Source organism: Elephantulus edwardii, unplaced genomic scaffold (assembly GCF_000299155.1).
Source record: "Elephantulus edwardii isolate Elephantulus edwardi_28Jun2011 unplaced genomic scaffold, EleEdw1.0 scaffold00055, whole genome shotgun sequence".
Classification (NCBI taxonomy): domain Eukaryota; kingdom Metazoa; phylum Chordata; class Mammalia; order Macroscelidea; family Macroscelididae; genus Elephantulus; species Elephantulus edwardii.
In genome coordinates, this window is record NW_006399805.1 from 8,441,162 (window position 1) to 8,459,432 (window position 18,271).

Sequence of the window (18,271 nt, forward strand, 5' to 3'; positions counted from 1 at the left end):
CAGGCTTAAACCTGGCTCTGTGTGTGTTTGTTTTTTCCTAATATTTTCTGAGTTTTTGGTTAAAGTTGACATAGCAAATTGGGCTCCCATTTAAGTATTGAGCTGCTAACGGAAAGGTGAGCAATTAGAATCCACCAACAGCTTTATCCAAGAAGGGCAATCTCCTCTTGTTAAGACGTATCACCTTAGCTGCCTAATGGAGGGTCACCATTAGTTATCATTGCCTCAGTGACAGTGGGTTTATTCCGATTTTCAAACCTGTGACATCGGTTACATTCCCACATGGTGTCAACATTCTCATTCTATGAGTCTGGCTGCTTCATTTCTGATAGTCTTACTTTCATGTCTGCTCTTATTTTTTTGGTTTTTTATTTTAGGATAAGTGTTCACCATGGTCACATGTAGATGATTTTGTTTTGAAAGAAGCATAGTAGGCATAGGTGAGATTATTTTGTGAGCCAATCTGCTATTCAGTTGAAAAGTGACCTCCAGGAATAGTTCCAGTTCAACATTTGAAAAGTATTTCAGAGTTACGGTGGGCCCAATGGTAGGGAGTTGAACTGATAACCCAAAGTGTCTTAGTTCAAATCTACCAGCTGCTCCTAAGAAGAAAAATAGGCAGTCTCCTCCCATACAATACACAGCCTCTGAAAACCTGATGAGGGATCAGCTGTGAGTCAGTTCCAACTCAACAGCCCATGGTATGACATGATGGTGACCGTGAAAGTTCACTAGGAACCTTCCAGCCAGTGAGTCTTACTTTTCTGGGGGGGCAGGGGAAGAGTTTTCATTTTCTCCTTTTCTATCTGGGGCTATTTATCATTGCCCTGGTCAGAATGGTGGGCAGCCAGAGGTAACCTAGTTCTTGTGGTCTCTGGAGAGATGAGGCCCATTTCTTGAGTCGTCAACACACTTTCTACTATCACGTGTTTTCACAACTGTAATTTAGCCCTCTCCATCAAACTAACCTATGGTCCCTTGACAAGCAACTGTGCCTTATTCCCATTCACACAGTTAAGAATATGCTTCCACACAGCATAATATGTTAATAATATATACAACAACAAATGTTCTCAATCCTCCACTGCTCCAAAGAGAGACAATCCAGAGAAGAGTCAGGGTTTGGGATCACTCCTTGACCATCCACTTCCAAAATAGCTTGCCTTTGGAAACGCTATGAACTTGGAGAAACGATGAAAGTTATACAAGTGTTCAGGTCTTTCGTTCATAGGGTCGCTATGAGTCGTTTACGACTCGATGGCACTTAACATAGAGAGAGCTCAGTTGGCCTCGTGGACAAAAAGTGATGCTACTAAGCCAAAGGTGGGTGATTTTAGTCTGCGACCCTCAGGCCTGGTTTTAATTGTTTTTGGTCAAACATTTTTCTAAGTGGTAACAGCACTGGTCTGTCCATTTGCGGTACAGAGGTAACTCGTGGTTGCTGTGAAGCTGAACACTGTGACACTGATGTGTCAAATGCGATAATGGTGGACAATGTTTAGTGGAACTTCCCCGATTAAACTAGCTTGGAAGCAGGAGTGGCATCCACTTCCGAAATAGCTTGCCTCTGGAAACCTTGTGGACTTGGAGAAACAATGAAAGTTATACAAGTTCAGCCTTTTGTTCATAGTGTTGCTGTGAGTTATCTCCGACTCAACGGCACTTAACAACACAACGTTGATCAAGATGCTTATGCCCCTGGTTCAAATGCAGTCTTCCATGGCAGTTTCTGTATGTGTGGATTCCAGGTCAATTTCTTCACGCAATGATATACTCAAGATACATGGCTGAACAGCAGTAAACTGCTTTGCAATCTCATAGTGGAAATTAAGAAGTGAGGTTGACTGCTTGTCCACAGGGGTACCAGATGCTGCTGGTCAGAAAGAGCAAGGACCTTCACTGCAGGGAGATTCCTTCAGGTACCTGATTGCCCCTATTCTGTTCTTTGGAAGGGTTGACTAATTGACTCTCCTTGTTATCACGTCAGACTTTGGGGAAACTCCCCTCTCACCCCCTTCTTCACATAGGCATAGAGTCAAAGAACTCCACAGTTGCCTTGGTAACTATAGTCCTTTTTCAGTTATGTCAGGAGTTCACGGACAAGACAGTTTCCTCTAAAATCATGCTTTATATAAATTCACTGCCCACCATGAATGAGCAAGCAAAGCTAAAAATCTTATAAAATAAGGTTTCTTACATCAAATCCGTGGCCACTGGGTTTCTTCTTGGTCTGCTGGTGAAGAGCCTGCTTGTTGTGCTTGGCCACCCAGCCCTGTGGCATCCAACATGAGCTCTGACTTGAGTAATACTGAACAGGAGAATGGGGTGGGAAGGTGGATGGTGCGTTTCTTGCCACAGTCTACCTCATATTGGATCATTCAGACAGAGTACCATGGTTGGGTAGGGCCAATGGCCAAGCCCTTGGCTTCACAGGGACCTTGGGAAGTAGGTTCTTTGAAAGTCTATTTCCCCACTAGGTCCTGATCTTCTTGCTGGCACTGGCACTGGCACTGGCTTTTCCAACTCTACAAGGTCTGAATCTGACCTGCTACCATATTGGATTTTTACCCAGATGCAGAAAATACCTCTTTTGGCAAAGCACCATCTTACTTCTCTCTGCTTTTAAACATCTCATTAACACCAAATATATCGATTTTCCTATGAGCCTTGAACAGAGGCTGAAAATTGACCAACAAATTCTAACGCCCAGTGTTCTTCTACTTGGTCCCCTAAAGCTCCAGCCAGAGTTGACCTATTGTCTGAGTTCCAAGAGACAGAAAAGTGGTGACTAACTAGGTGTCAGCCCACTGCAGAGTGGTGGCTGTTGAGCAGAAACTGCCAGCTCACAGCTGTAGGTGAGAACATCCTAACTTCCCACAATTCCATGTTGACCTGTCTAATTCCACATTTTTAGGGCTACCATTAGCAGCACACCAAGGTCTCTGTACTAGTCAGTATTTTGTTAACAAATGGTTGAGATCCAATTCACATTGTCTTCAGTGAAAAGGGATCAAAGAATTTCAAGGAGCATCTAGGATCCAGAAGTTAAAACTGTATAATCTGCCCATTTGTCCTGTTCTGCTTGGTTTCACTCTCAAAAATTTCTTTTCATGTGATGGTAAAATGACTGCTGTCATCCAAGCCAACATTGTCAGAACAACCAGAGAATTTTGCAAAAGAGACTGTACGTGAAACCTCATGAGGAAATACTGGTTACCCCTGCTTGGGTCCTGTTCTGGTCTTTGTTCCAAGGACATGGGTGATAGACTGGCCTGATGACTGAGAGTGGAAGCTGAATAGCCCATGCAAACCTCACAGGATCAGTTAATCTGGAGAAAGAGTAGAGAACGGCTTCCCCAGGACTAGAGCTATACTGGCAACTGAAATGACCTAAGTTCAATTTCTAGACAGAAACAAACGGAGCTCTTGGTGTAGTCCATGGGGACTGTGCTGCTAACCACTAAACTGCACATCCCTGGTCATTCAGATCCACCAGCGACTCCAAGTGAGGAAGCTGGGAGATCTTCTCCCCTGAGGCGTACTGTCCAGCTTCCAAACCCTGCTACAGGGTCAGCTAGGAGTTGGTTCTGGCTTGATGACAATGAGAGTTAAAAACATACGTGTTCTTTTTTCCAGCCTGGAGATGAATTCTACCCTAAAGACGAGAATGGTCAATGGCTATATCACAAGACTGACTTATGTGCCACTTGGGAGGTAAGTTCAAGTGAACCTCTTGTTTTAAAAGACTGCATTTGAGGACTGATCCACTTACTCCTGTCAGACTTGTGGTGACGTGTATGTAGCTTTTACAACCAATGGAAATGAACAGCCAGAACAGGCTTTTCTAACAAAAAGTACAGATGTTCAAAACTCCAACTCTGATTTTAATTGGAAGAGAAGAACCCACAGAAAAGAGGGAAGATAGGCTGGAAAGGAGGAAAGAAGTTACGTCAATAATTGCAAAACTTAGAAATGTGATTAATTCACAGATTTTTAAAAGTTTCTTTATATGGAATTTTTAGAAAGAAACAACTGTTTTTTTAACATGAAAAGCTGGAAAGCAATTCTGCTTCTGTTTTTTAGACACTAACTAGTTGAATTGCTGGCTTTTCTCCCAAGATGACAAGAGTAGGAAAATGAAGAAAAACAGTAAGAACACTCTGAGGTATTAAAGAAGAAGCATTTTTAACTGTTTGCTTCTGAGGTTGTGGTTGTATGTTTCCCCCTGGAAGTCACACTTGTTGATTTGACCTATGTAGTTGTTTGAGGGATGAGGACCAAGAATTTCCAAATTAGCCAGTTAATATATTAAAAGCATCAAGAAGGGAATTCTGGTGGCCTAGTGGCAAGAAGCTGCACTGCAATCCTAGAGGTATATGGTTCAAATCCACCAGATGCTCTGCTGGAGAAGGAGGGACAATCTCCTACTGTATCAGTCAGATCCAATTTGATGGCACACACACAAATAAATAAAATAAAAATTAAAAAAAATAAAAGCATCAAAAATGTAATAAAATAAAAACTGTTTAAGAAACTAAAATTAGAATAACAGTAGTAAGCTCTGGTGTGTGTGCGGATGGCGAAGGATAGGGATAGGACGGGGCTCAGATCCATTGTTCATAGGGTTGCTATGGGTTGTACTCAACTCTATGGCACCTAACAACAACAACAACAACAAGAAGCTCCGGTTGAGTAGTCCACAGGGAGTCATGCTGCTGACCCAATGGTGGCAACTCTCTGGAGGCTTGAACCAGCTGCTCTGAGGGAGAAAGATGAGCAGCCTTCTTCCATGGGATTTATAGCCTCTGAAAACCTGCTGGATGGAGGGTCAGCTATGGGTCAGTTCCAACTTGATAGCAATGAGTTGGAGGGTTTTTTAAGAGAATATATATGCTAGTGATAATAAATAGTATGAAAGGTAAAAAGGAGAAATTTTATAAAATTGGAAGATCAGAAAGAAAAAATCTCCAGATAGGAAGAAGGAAATATGAGGAAGAAAACTTTAATGAAAGAAGTAGTAAGTGGCATAAAAGAGAAAATGAAACATTTCAGTTACAACACAAAAGGATTCTCACTAGGACAGGAAAGTAGGAGGAGAAGTAGTTTTGGGAGAAAAAAAAATACCCAGCAGATACAGATAAGAAGAAAATATAAAAGTAAGCCAATAAACAGACATATTAGAGTGAAAATTCAGAATATCAAAGATAAAGAGAGGCTGGTTTTACCTAGCACAGCAATGAAAGAGGCAAAATGGAAAAATAAAAATAAATCTATAAGAAGCCAGGAAAAGAAGAAAAAGGGGGAAGAGTAGATGGGAAAAATAGAAAACAAATAGTAAGGTTGGAGATTTTCTGACTGCTGGTACCAAAGGTGTTGATTGTGGATCCAAGTAAGACAAAGTTGTTGACAATTTGTCCATCTATTATGATGTTGCCTATTGGTCCAGTTGTAAGAATCTTTGTTTTCCTGACATTGAGATGCAATCCATATTGAAGGCTGTATTCTTTGATCTTCTGCAGCAAAATGCTTCAAATCCTCCTCACTTTCAGCAAGCAAGGTTTTTTTGTCTGTATATCACAGGTTATTGATGAGTCTCCCTCCAATTCTGATGCCACAGGCCACTTCATAGAGTCCAACTTCTTGAATAATTTTCCCAGCATACAGATTGAATAGGTATGGAGAGAGAATACAACCCTGACACACACTTTCCTTCATTTTAATCTATTCAGTGTTCTCAACAGCCTCTTGGTCTAGGTATAGGTTTCATATGAGCACAATTAAGTGCTCTGGAATTTCCATTCTTCTTAATATTAGCCATAACTTATGATTCACACAGTCAAATGCCTTTGCATAGCCAATAAAGCATAAATAGACATTCTTCTGCTATTCTTTCAGCCAAGATCCATCTGACATCAGTAATGATGTCCCTTGTGCAATGGCCTCTTCTAAATGCTGCATGAACTTCTGGCAGTTCCTGAACTATGTACTACTATAGCTGTTTTTGAGTGATCTTCAGCAGTATTTTGCTTGCATGTGATAGTGATATTGCTCAACAGCTTCCTCATTCTATTAGATCACCCTTTTTTGGATTGGGATCAAATATGGACCTCTTCCAATCCACTGGCCAGACAACTGTCCTCCAAACATCCTGGCATAGATACTCACAACATAATATTTCAGGAAAGAACTTAAAATTGACTTTTTTTACTATGAATGCAACACCATTCTCCTTCTATTTCTCATTCTCAGAATAGTATATTATGTGATTATCTGATTCAAAGTGGCCAAAGCTAGTCCATTTCATCTCACTAATGCCCAGTATTCCATTTCATTTTTCACAATTTCTAGTTTTTCAACATTCAAGCTATGTACATTCCATGTTCCAATTATTAAAGGATGTTTGCCATTATTTGTCCTCATTTCAACTGATTTCCAATTTGGGCTCTATCACTAATACATAACCATTCGTGTTCCTCTGCTAATCATAGGGTTTTCAGAGGCCTGTTGTTTAAAAAGTGGATGGCAAATCCTGCTTCCTAGTCAGTATTAGCCTGAGAGCTGTACTAAAACTTGTATACCATGGATAACTATTGTTGCATTTGACACATTAGTGGCATAGCTTTCAGTATCACAGCAACCCACAAGTTATCTCAATACAGTAAATGGACAGACAAGTGCTGTACTAATTAGAATAATGTTCTCCCCCCTGAACACAACAAACTGACAGTACTTCTAATATCAAATCAGTCTTCACACCAACCCAACCAACTTTTAATCATAAAGGCCTTGTCACCTGGCTCCTAATTAGTTTAAATAAAAGGCTTTTAGCCAATAACTGATTATTAATTATTAAATCAAACCCAACTAAACAGCTCACACTTGATTGTTAATTAATTTTTTTAAAAAGAAAGACCAATTTGTTCACACCCAATTGTTAATTAAATAAAAAAGACCAAACAGCCCACACTTGACACAACCTACCTTCCAGAATCCAACTGCTTCAAACAAGAGTTTGTTTGAAGTTTGAGTTGTGGCGTTGGAAAAACAAATAACTCGTGGACTGCCAAAAGGACAAACAGATATATATGTCTTAGAGAAAGTGCAGCTAGAGTGTTTCTTGGAGACAAAGACAAACCAGGTTAACACTAATAAAAATACTGGCATTGGCAATGCTGATCGTTCTGAAAGACAACAAAAAGTCCTTGAGGAGGAGGTTTTTGGGTCAGGTCACAGAGAGGGAGGGATACCTCTAGTCAAATCCCATTCACCACTCTTGCCTCTACACAGATCCCACTGGGGTACCACTCCTAGAGAAGATATGGGGTTTGGAAGGGGTGTCAGGGAGTGACAAGGACAAGTTGCATATTATTGTACCCCTCCATGAAAAAAATAATCATCACAATAAAGGATACCTAAGAATAAGGACACGTAAAATTTGCATTTAAAAGATGGAAAAGGAAAATATGTAATACCAGAAAAAGTTGCTATAGTTATATTAATAACAGATAGTATAGATGTAGAAATCAAGAATATTGTTAGATTATAAAGTTATTACCTGCCATTGAGTCAACCAAGTCCTTGTGACCCTGTACACAACAAATCAAAATTGCCAGATCCTGTTCATTCTTCACCATCTCCCTTGTCCTTACTCCCACTGGGGAAGTCACTGTGTCAATCTATTTTGTTGAGAGTCTTCTTCTCCTTCACTGGTCTTCTAAATTTCCAAGCATGGTGTCCTTCACCAGAGAATGGCCCATCCTGTAACATGCCTAAAATATGTGAGATAAAGTCTCACTATCCTTGCCTCTAAGAGGCACCCTGGTTTCTATTCTTCTAAGACAGAGCTGTGAAGACTGGTAATATATTTAATTAACCAAGGAGATAGAGTAACCTTAAACGTATATACAAATAGAATATCTTCAAAATATATAAAAGAAAAATTGTTAGAGTTACAGGAAAACATTAATAAAGGCACCATTATAGTGAAAGATTTCGGACATAATTCTTTTCAGTTTTGGAGAAACCAAGAAGTTAGTTATACTTTGTGTGTTGTTGCTACAACTTTTAGTCACCCTACGAATAACAGATCCAAATGTCCTATCATGCATCGTCCTTACAATTTCTCCCAGGCTAAGTCTTTTGCTGAAGTCACTGTGTCAGTCTGTCTTGTGGAGGGTCATCTTTTCTTTCACTGGCCCTCTACTTTCCCAACCTGATGGCTTTTCCCAAGGACTGGTGCCTCCTGACAACATGCCCAAAGTATGTGAGATGAAGTTTCACTGACCCTGCTCCTAAGGAGAATGTTGGTTGGACTCTTCCAAGACAGATTTGTTCTTTTGACAGTCCATGGGGTATTCGGTACTCTGCCAACACCACAAGTCAAAGTCATTCACTGGTCTTTACTTCTTGAACAACTTTCACATTTTTAGTAAGAATTTGAAAATACAATGGCTTGAGTCAGGTACACTAGGTTTGAAACTGAAATTTTTGCTCTGCAGTTCTTAAAATAAGTCTTATCTCTATGCATGTTGCTATGTGTCTGTCTATCTATCTATCTATCTATCTATCTATCTATCTATCTATCTATCTATCTATCTCCCTCTACTTCCTCTGTCTTCTACCTATCTAGAGAATTGTAGACACAAATAAGAAAATGGAATTTTTTTAAATAAAGCACAACATTTACAAATATTGATCAAGTGAATATGCTGTAAGGAAAGCCTCAACATATTTTAAGAGTAGGATAATGTTTAATATGCTGCCCTATGTTGTGAAAACATAAGGATACAATACAATGTATGAGATTTTCAAAATTCATTTAATCCCAGAATTCCTGCCTCCCTCTCAACTCACCAAACTCCCCCAAATACCTATTAACATATTCAGGAACTTTCCTCCCTAAATAATTCACAGATACCCTTCCCCAAAGTCTTCACTCTTGCATCTTTTGAGGCTTGTTGACTTCTTGACTTGTTCATATGTACACACAGGCTCTGGAAGCTTGCAAAGATGCTGGCTTGGTGAAATCCCTTGGCGTGTCCAACTTCAACCGAAGACAGCTGGAGCTCATCCTCAACAAACCAGGGCTGAAATACAAGCCTGTCATCAACCAGGTACCACCTCCTTGTGGGGGGTGGGTAGTCTAATGATTACTTAATAGGAAGAACCGTGAGGTGGAAGTCAGGAGGTCTTGTGGCACTTCCACTTTGTTCAGACACGAGCCCCTAGGCAAGTCATTTGACTTCTCTTAGGAAAATGTTTGAAAGCTCAAATCCAGGCAGAAACAATAAAAATATTTTTTAAGAAGAACACTAATGAAGAGCATCTTATAGGACTTTGATCCTGGAAATTAAAAGTGGCATGGTGAGGTCAATAACTTCAAGGAAAGAGAGGATCAAGGTCGCTAGTCCAAGGTTGGTTCCTAGGGTGCAGCAGTCAGGCATGCCTCCATCCTCCAATCTTTCCATCCTTTCTGACACCAGCTATCTCTCCCACAACACTCTTACTGCGTTTGCTAACTAATTGCATTGGCCACACAGAACTCACAGACCATACTCATGGCTATGGGTTTTTTAGAATAACAGGTTACAATGCAGGATCAGAAACTACTCAAGATATGGGTTTTTTTGTCGGGACAGCTGCTTCTTAGCTGTGCCTCCTCTTTGCTCTGGTAAGTGTTAGAAAACTCTTTAGTTCTTGCAGTAATTATCCAGAGATACTCCATTCTGGTAGCAAACCTCCCACTCAGTTCTCTTGCTCAGTGGGTTGGGATGCCCACCATCCTCCTTCCTGCTGCTCTCTGGTTATGCTGCCTTGGCCACTGCTACTTCTCTGCCCCTTTTTCTCTGTTACTACCTCTCATTGTCTAGCATCATTGCTGGTTTCGTAATGCTCTCTCTGTGTCCCTTGGTTCTAGGAGGTTCTCAGCACAAGAACTCTGGATCAAAAGGACACACTGTGCTCTCATCTTTTTTTTCCTTCTTAGTCCAGCCCTCCATCCACCTCTACAATGGTTCATTTTAAACCTAGCAGGTCGACAAAATTAATACTCTTCTTAGGGTTTCATACACTTTATTTGTGAGATCTCACCACCACAAGGATGCCATGAACAGTATTTGCATTATTGGCTAACTGTCCAATCTTCTTGGTGGGCCACAAGTATCTCATTTGCATGATCCCATCTAGTTATTTGGTGAAAGTTAAAAGACTGTGGAACTAATAAACACTCAAATTTGACATGGCAGAAACTCATGTGGTCTATTGCAAGGAAGTCATAGCACAGCATGCGAGGAAGACCTCACAATGTTCATTTCAAACCTGAGAATCAGAATGAACAATTACAGTGTTAGTTCAGTGGCTAGAGTCCAAATCTTGGCTTTCAAACCTTCATCCTCAGTAATAGCCTTGCAAAGAACACAGCTAGAACACAGTCCCTCCCAACTAGGGCACGAGGTACAGACTTTGATGGAGTCTGGGTTTTTTAAGGAAGTCAGATCCTGGAGGGAGTTGTCACCCCTTCCTTCCCTCAGGGAGTGACCAGAAATGCAGGGTTTATATGTGAATGCTTTAATGCAGCTTCAAATTAAAAGAACAAATATGACCTCAAAAACTAGAGATTAGCCATTCTTTCTTTAAGGTTAGAGGTAAGAAGGCCATTTATAGAGTGGGATGCCCAGGTGAGCTTACAGAGGTTAACTATGTTTTTCCTTTGATCACAGTGTACGGGGTCAGTCAACTTAGAGGTTATTGACCACATTCTTCACATACTTCTAAATTTCTATGTCTGCGTTCAGAAATGTTCCAAAAACTTTTCCAATGACTTAGATTTCTAAAATCATACTGTTAATGTTGCCTCACAAAGGTAGGCATATTTCTATTTCTAAATTCATATTATGAGTGCCTACATGCATGTATTTTGAAGAATAATACTTACACCTGATGTGATTCAACAGAAACGTGCAGACCAAGGAGAACTAGACTTGCTAGATGTATTAGAGTATATTTAAAATAATGGACGTTTCCTGCAAAAACCAGCGTGCAAGTAAATAGAGAAAAGCAGACATCTGAGAAGTAGGCTCAAGTATAATTAGAATCTTAAAGAAAACTCAGCTGTAAACACTAATGGTAAAGGAGTAAATTTTCTCAGTAAGTAGAGGGGAGCTCTGGTGGCCTAGTGTCAAGAAACTGCACTGCAATCCTGAAGGCATGCAGCTCGAGGCCACCCCCTCCTCCATGGTAGAAGGATGGGCAATCCCCTCCCTCAAGATTAACTGCCTCTGAAAATCCTCTGGAGGACCAGCTGTGGGTCAATTCCTTTTCAACAGTACTCAAAAACGACAGGGTAGGGGAATAGCTAGTTATTCAGAAACAAATACAGAACTTTGCTTGGTATCATATCCTATAATAATTCTTTAATCAGGGTTTTTTAAAATACAAGAAAAAGTCATTCTTATGATTATTAGCTGAGAATTTTAGTTATCTGGAACTGTAGACAGAAAGCTCTGGCAGCACAGACTATACTGAGTAGTGCTGCTAACCCAAGACTCTTCTCTGACGGTTCTAATGCAGCCATGACTCCAAGGAAGAAAGTCTATTCCCATGTGACCGACTGATGGCCTCTAAAAACCCAGTGGAGGGTCAGCTGTGAGTCAAAATTAACTAGAACGTAATGAGAGAAAGATAGAAAGGAAGCCATGAAAAAATTAAAATGGAGATTTAATAGTATGAAAATGTTAAACTCTGAAAATATCAAAAACACACAAAAGAAAACAGATATGGAATTATCTTAAATATGTAATGAATTACATGACTTAAAAAGCTAATAAAAATAAATGAAAAAATATTAAGGCACAATAGAAAAATAAGCAACAGAAATAAACATAAATTCACAGAAGACAACTTAAAATGTGAGAAATGAAAAAAAAAACCCCAACATTCAAGCTCATTAGTAATTGTGAGAGAACTCTGGTAGCCCCATGGTAAGAAACTGTGCTGCAATCCCAAAGGCATGCAGTTCAAATCCACCAGCTCTCATTAGGAGAAGGAGGGTCAGTCTATTCCTATGCAATTAACTGCCTCTGAAAAGCCACCAGAGTCAGCTGTGGGGTGCTTCTGAAGCCACGGCACACAACCTAGTCACTAGAAAAATCTAAATATAAGTGCAACACTGTGTTGTGCATGAAGTTAGCAAAGCCTGCACTTTGGTTTGCTTAATACTCCACGTGAGCAAGTGATGAAATGCTGAATGTGCAAATTAGCTCAGCCTTCCTGGAAAGCCGTTTGTCAAGATCCTTAAAAATGTACAAAATTTAAAAAAATGTACAAAGTCATCTGCTTCTAGAATCTTTCCTATTGAGATGAAGTCACAAGGAGCAGAAAGACTTGCGCTGGCGTGCCTCAGAGATATCGCAGAGTTGGTCCTGCACTGCTCATTCTCTTGGTTTCTTGGTGCATAGAAAGTGATCATGACGCTCACTCTAGCCTATTAGGTGTGTGGTGCCATGATGGAAAAGAAGGAAATAGTATGAGAATCACCAAAAATGTAACACAGAGGCATAGGGAGCTCCCGTGGCCTAGTGGAAAGAAGCTACACTGCAATCCCAAAGGCAGCAGTTCAAGACCACCAGCTGCTCTGTGGGAGAACGATGGGCAGTCTCCTCCCATAAGATTAACTGCCTCTGAAAACCAGCCAGAGGGTCAGCTATGGGTTGGTTCTCTACAGTACCCTGCTCTCCATGACTCTACAGTACACAACAACAATTGGAAAAATGGTGCTGATAAGTTTGCTTAATGCAAGGTTGCCATCAACATTCAATTTGTTAAAAGCAACAACAAACAAACCATTTGTTGAGTCATTTCTGAGATGTGCCTCCAAACTGGAACTAGGTCTTCCTGTCTGCTCATTTGTCACCAGGACCACACTTACTGCTGCTCCATTGAATCAGACACATGATGCCCATCCCTCAGGTATTTGAGGTCATAAGCTTTAATGGGAGCAGACTGCCTCATGTTTCCCCTGTGGAGTGGCTGGTGGTTTTGAAATGCTGATCTTTTGGTTAATAGGCCAACTTTTAACACAGGATGCCACCAGGTTTCCTTGTGCTTGTCGCAGTATTATTTATAAAGGCAAAAAGTGTTAACAACATAAATATGAATAATTAAGATATAAAATTATTAAATAATCAAACCTAACAAAAGATCTTAAATCATTTTTTAGGGAAAAAAATGACTATGTTATTAAAGGAGGGAAGCCAAAATATAAAATGTAATATACAATATGACGTGATTCTATTTTCTTAACATGCACATAGAAAAAAGCCTGGAAAGAAATATAGTAAAATTTTAGTAATAGTTATCTCTAGAGTGTGAAATTACAAGTGAATATTGTTTACTGTTTGGAGGTTTTAAGTCTACTAAGGGGATTTATCTTTAATCACAAAAAAGCATTGTTATCTGCTCTGTTAAACACAGATATTGATAGCATTCTTTGTCTACTTCATAAAACAGCATGAGGGTTTAACATGCTCTGGGACTGAGTGAATACTCAAATATTAGGATCATGCTGGTTGTTGAGCTGTCTTTGCCAACGCAGGACAGCACAGTCCAATCTCAAACAGAAAGGACAACGTATAAGCCATGTCATGACAACAGCTGAAATAGTATCCTTTAAAAGGCAATGTTGCCACGCACATCATGATAAATGGAGAAAAAGTTGAAGTTGTCAAGGATTTCAGGTTGTTTCATTTTACTCGGATCCACACTCAGTACCCACAGAAGCAGCGTTAAGAACTCAGAAGACACATTGCATTGGCTGTATCTGCTGGCAAAGGCCTTTCATAGTCCTAAACAGAAAAGATGCCACTTTACACCGTAAGGTGTTCCTAATCCAAGCCACGGTATCTTCAGTCATTTGGCATGCACGTGAAAGTTGAACAATGAATAATGACGACCTAAGAAGGACTGATGTCTTTGGATTGTGGTGTTGGTGAAGAGTATTGAGTATCCCGTACACTGCCAAAAGAGCCAGCAATCTGTACCGGACGAAGTGCGCCTGGGGTGCTCCTGAAAGGCAAGGATGGTGGGATTTGGGGAGACAGAGGTCAATCAGAAGGAAGAAAGAAAGAAGACGAAGAGAATCTAAGAACCGAATGAGATGGCATCAGGAGAAAATGCCCAGATGTGATGGGAATCCCAGAGAAAGACCCTGTGTATACACAAGGGTTAAACCGGGTGGCTCCTTGGAGGCAAGGATTCTGAGGCTCCGTCTATCATACTTTGGGCATGTTGTGAGGAGAGACTAGTCCTTGGAGAAGGACATCATGCTTGGGAGGGTGGAGGGACAGCGCAGGAGGGGAAGGCCCTCTATGAGGTGGATTGATTTGATTCAGTGACTGGGATAATCGGGATGGGTGTGTCAGAGACGGTGCGATTGGCACAGGACAGAGCGGAGTTTAGGGCTGTTGTACACAGGGTCACTATGAGTCGCAAGCGACTCAACGGCACATAACAACAATAACAATATACACCGGGGTGTACACAAACGGAACATTGCCCCGTCTCACAGCATCCTTGTGATCATGCACATGTTTGGATCTGGTGGACAATAGCCTATTGTGATGCTTAGGGTTTTCAACAGCTGGTTTTTGGAAGAAGATGCTGACCTTTCTTGCCCATCTTAGTCCAGGAGCTTCACTGGAAAGTGTGCATTACGGGTGACCCTGTTGGTGTTTAACATACTGGTGATGCAGCATCCAGTGTCATAGTAACCCACACACAGCACAGTACAGTGACACACTGACGGACAGGGGATGAGATTTCAACTTAGAAGGACTGTACTCAGAAACTCACAGTGATGTGTGTTTGCTTGAGAAAATTATATTTGCTGGAATGTTTACTATAGATAATTGGATTTATCCACTTTCAAACACTGCGTGTTAAACAGTGCTTGTTAATACAAAATTAAATTTGTTCCCTAACTGTTTGGGAATAAACCCACAGATGACATCCTCACCAACTTTGTTCTAATTAATCTGACCAGCATACTAACAATGTATACTCTCTTGTTGGGGAAAAATATTGACAATTTTCTTTGTTATCCATGATGGTTTCATTGAAGACTTTTCTTAAAGGCTGTGTAAAATCACATTCATCTAAAGATTTTATTTTATGCTTTGCTGTCCAATGGAATCACATAGGTTGAATGCCACCCATACTTCACCCAGCCAAAACTCTTGAAATTTTGCCAGCAACATGACATCATCATCACTGCCTACAGCCCCCTGGGAACTGCCAGGAACCCATCCTGGTAAGTAACGCTGTGTCTCTTCAGGAAGGATTTCCTTTAGCACAGATAATGAAGCTGTTCTGTCTTTCTGATTAGAATGACTATTTGGCTGTGGGATCTAGAAAAAGTCACTTAGATTCTCTAAATCATTCTCTGTTTAACAGATTGAATAAGAGCTCCTAACACTCAGATGTTATGAGATTCTGTCACACTCGGTATAAAGTTGCCTAGCAGTGCCGGGGAAAACATGGGAGATGCTCACTGAAGAAAGAAATCATGTACTGTGTTTGGAGGGAAAGAGAGTTGCCTTAAGGAGTAATAAGCCCAGGCTGGAAAGCACTGAGTGACAGTTGTTGTTGTTGTTGCTGTTGTTGTTGTTGTTGTTATGTGCTGTCGAGTTGTTTGTGACTCATAGAGACCCTATGTATAGCAGCCCTAAACCCTGCTCTGTCCTGTGCCAATCTCACTGTCTCTGACACTCCCACTCTGATTACCCCAGTCATTGAATCAATCCACTTCACCAAGGGGCTTCCCCACCTGAGCTGTCCCTCCACCCTCTCAAGCATGACGTCCCTCTCCAAGGACCGGTCCCTCCTTGCAACCTGTCCAAAGTATGTTAGACGAAGCTTCAGAATCCTTGTCTTCAAGGAGCAACCTGGATTAACCCTCTCCAGGATGAACCTGTTCGTTTTTAGCAGTCCATGGTACCCTCAACACTCTTCTCCAGCACCACAGCTCAAAGGCGTCAATTCTCCTTCTATCCTCCCTAGTCATTGTCCAGCTCTCTGACACATAGCAAGTGATTGCAAAGACCATGGCCTGCATCAGGCCCACCTTAGTCTCCAAAGTGACACCATTGCTCTTTAGTACTTTGGAGAGGTCCCTAACAGCAGATTTACAAACATTCTATATTGAAATCTTCCCGAGGTTCATCTTCCACCTTCAAGGGGCAGTGGTGTTAGGTGCCTTTGAGTCAGCTTGGCTCACAGGGCCTCTAATGACAACAGAATGGAGCCCTGCCTGATCTCACACCATCCTCACAATTTCTTTTCTGCTTATGTCTATGCTGCAGCCCTCATGCCAAGCTGTCTTGTTGAGTGTCTTCTCCTTAGCTGATGCTCCATTTTTCCAAGCATTATGTCCTTCTTCAGACCCTGGCCCCTCCTAATAGCTTATCTAAAGTGTGTCAGATTGAGACTCACTGTATTTCCTTCTAAGGAAATTCCAGCTGAATTTCATCCAAGACAAATTTGTTTGCGTTTTTTGACTGTCTGTGGTATATTCCATATTCTTTATCAAGTCCACAATTCAATGACATCAATTCTTATTTGGCAGAGGGATTTATAAACAGAGAACAAAAGAAGGGACAAAGGGGATTCTCTTGGGCTGCTCTAACAGAGATGTCACAGTGATAGGACAGGCTGCACATTTCTTTTCATAGGGTCATGGTTAGTCATGCTTGACTCAATGACACCTGACAACAACTTGTCAAAGAATAAATATTTGGTAGTCAAACTCACCCACGTGGCAACTCTGGCATACTTGACCCCAGTGTCACAGTCCCTGTGTCAATTCATCTGATTGAGGGTCTTCCTCTCTTTTCCCAACTCTCAACCTTTCCAAGCATCATGTCCCTTTCCAAGGAATAGCCTTTCCTAACAAGATGCCCATAGTATGTGGGATGAAGCTTCACCGTCCCTGCCTCTAAGGAGCATTCTGGCTGCACCTTTCCAAGGCATATCTGTTCTTTCAATAGTCCATGGGATATTCAGAATTCTTCACCAATACCACAACATAAAGGCATTGATTCTCCTTACTCATCCTTATTCATTGTTCACCTCTCAGATCTGCTTTCACAAATGAGGAGCCTAGAAGTCCAAATACAGCGTTCCGACTCGAGGGGACAACTTCCTCTGTGTGTCCCATTTCCAGGAGTTTCCCAGCACAGGACCCTGGACCCAAATGGCACGCTCTACGCCTAACTCTTCTTTTTTGGTGGCACTGAGCTTCTTCTCGTCTCTGCTCACTTCCTTTTCCTTTTATTGCTTGTAACACAAAAGGTGACAAAGGGCACACTCCAAGGAAACACCTCTTCCATGAGGCCACAGCTATGACTAGAGTAAAGGTTAGGCATCCCCTCAATCTCCGTGACTAGCTGACCACATCTCGGGTTGCATCATGGGAGATGATTACAGAATTATATAATACCTCTACGCCTGCCACATTGACATCTTGGAGGTTAGGATCACACAGTATGTTTACATAATGCAGTCAGGTAGACAAATATTTTGGGTAGTCACAGCTGAACCCCTAATAAGGTTAATGATTGATGATAGATAAGATCTGCTTCAGGCTGGATGCCTTTGGAATGTTAAGGTTGGCCACTTGGCAGGGAGGGAGGGAATGGTGCCAGCTCCTGTGGTCATGCACGATTACAGTTGCGAACACTCTTTGGCAAACTGTCCACTTCTTGACACATTCTTCCCACGAATCGACACTTTGTCTCCTCGCCTTCTGCATCCTAGGAACACACTTTGGTTCCCTCATTCTCACATCTGATAGGAGTGCCTCCATTCTGAAATGTGTCTATGTCTCAGTAAGTGTGTGTACAAATATTGTGTGGGAAATATTTCCATGGGCATATTTCTGGAACGGTCGTCAGTCTTGCAGGATGCACAATCAGATTGTTGATGGAGAACCTTCATCTTTGGGCATGTTGACAGGAAGGGCCAGTCCTTGGAAAAAGACATCATGTTGGGAAAGGTGGAGGCAAAGAGAAGACGACCCCTAACAGGATGGATTGGCACAGTGGCTGGAACAGTGGGCTTAAGTGTATCGGAGATTATGAGGATGGTGCAGGACAGGACAAGGTTTTCATAGAGTTTCTGTGTGTCATAGTCAACTCGATGGCACCTAACAATAACAACAGCCCCTCATGTCAGCGGGAGCACCTGTACACTGATGTTTTCTAGAGGCTTCAGCAGAAAT

The 18,271-nt window shown here is 41.3% G+C and overlaps 1 protein-coding gene across 2 annotated transcripts in view; it reads left to right on the plus strand.

Moving 5' to 3' along the window:
• Positions 1 to 18,271, plus strand: part of AKR1D1 (aldo-keto reductase family 1, member D1) — a 50,534-nt gene that overhangs the window by 14,647 nt on the left and 17,616 nt on the right. The window contains exons 4-6 of one of the 2 annotated variants that reach the window (XM_006887152.1): positions 3,637 to 3,714; positions 8,991 to 9,113; positions 15,195 to 15,304. In XM_006887152.1, coding sequence (XP_006887214.1) covers positions 3,637 to 3,714; positions 8,991 to 9,113; positions 15,195 to 15,304 — 311 coding nt within the window. The remainder of the gene's footprint in view (positions 1 to 3,636; positions 3,715 to 8,990; positions 9,114 to 15,194; positions 15,305 to 18,271) is intronic. The other variant, XM_006887153.1, reaches the window with a different exon arrangement.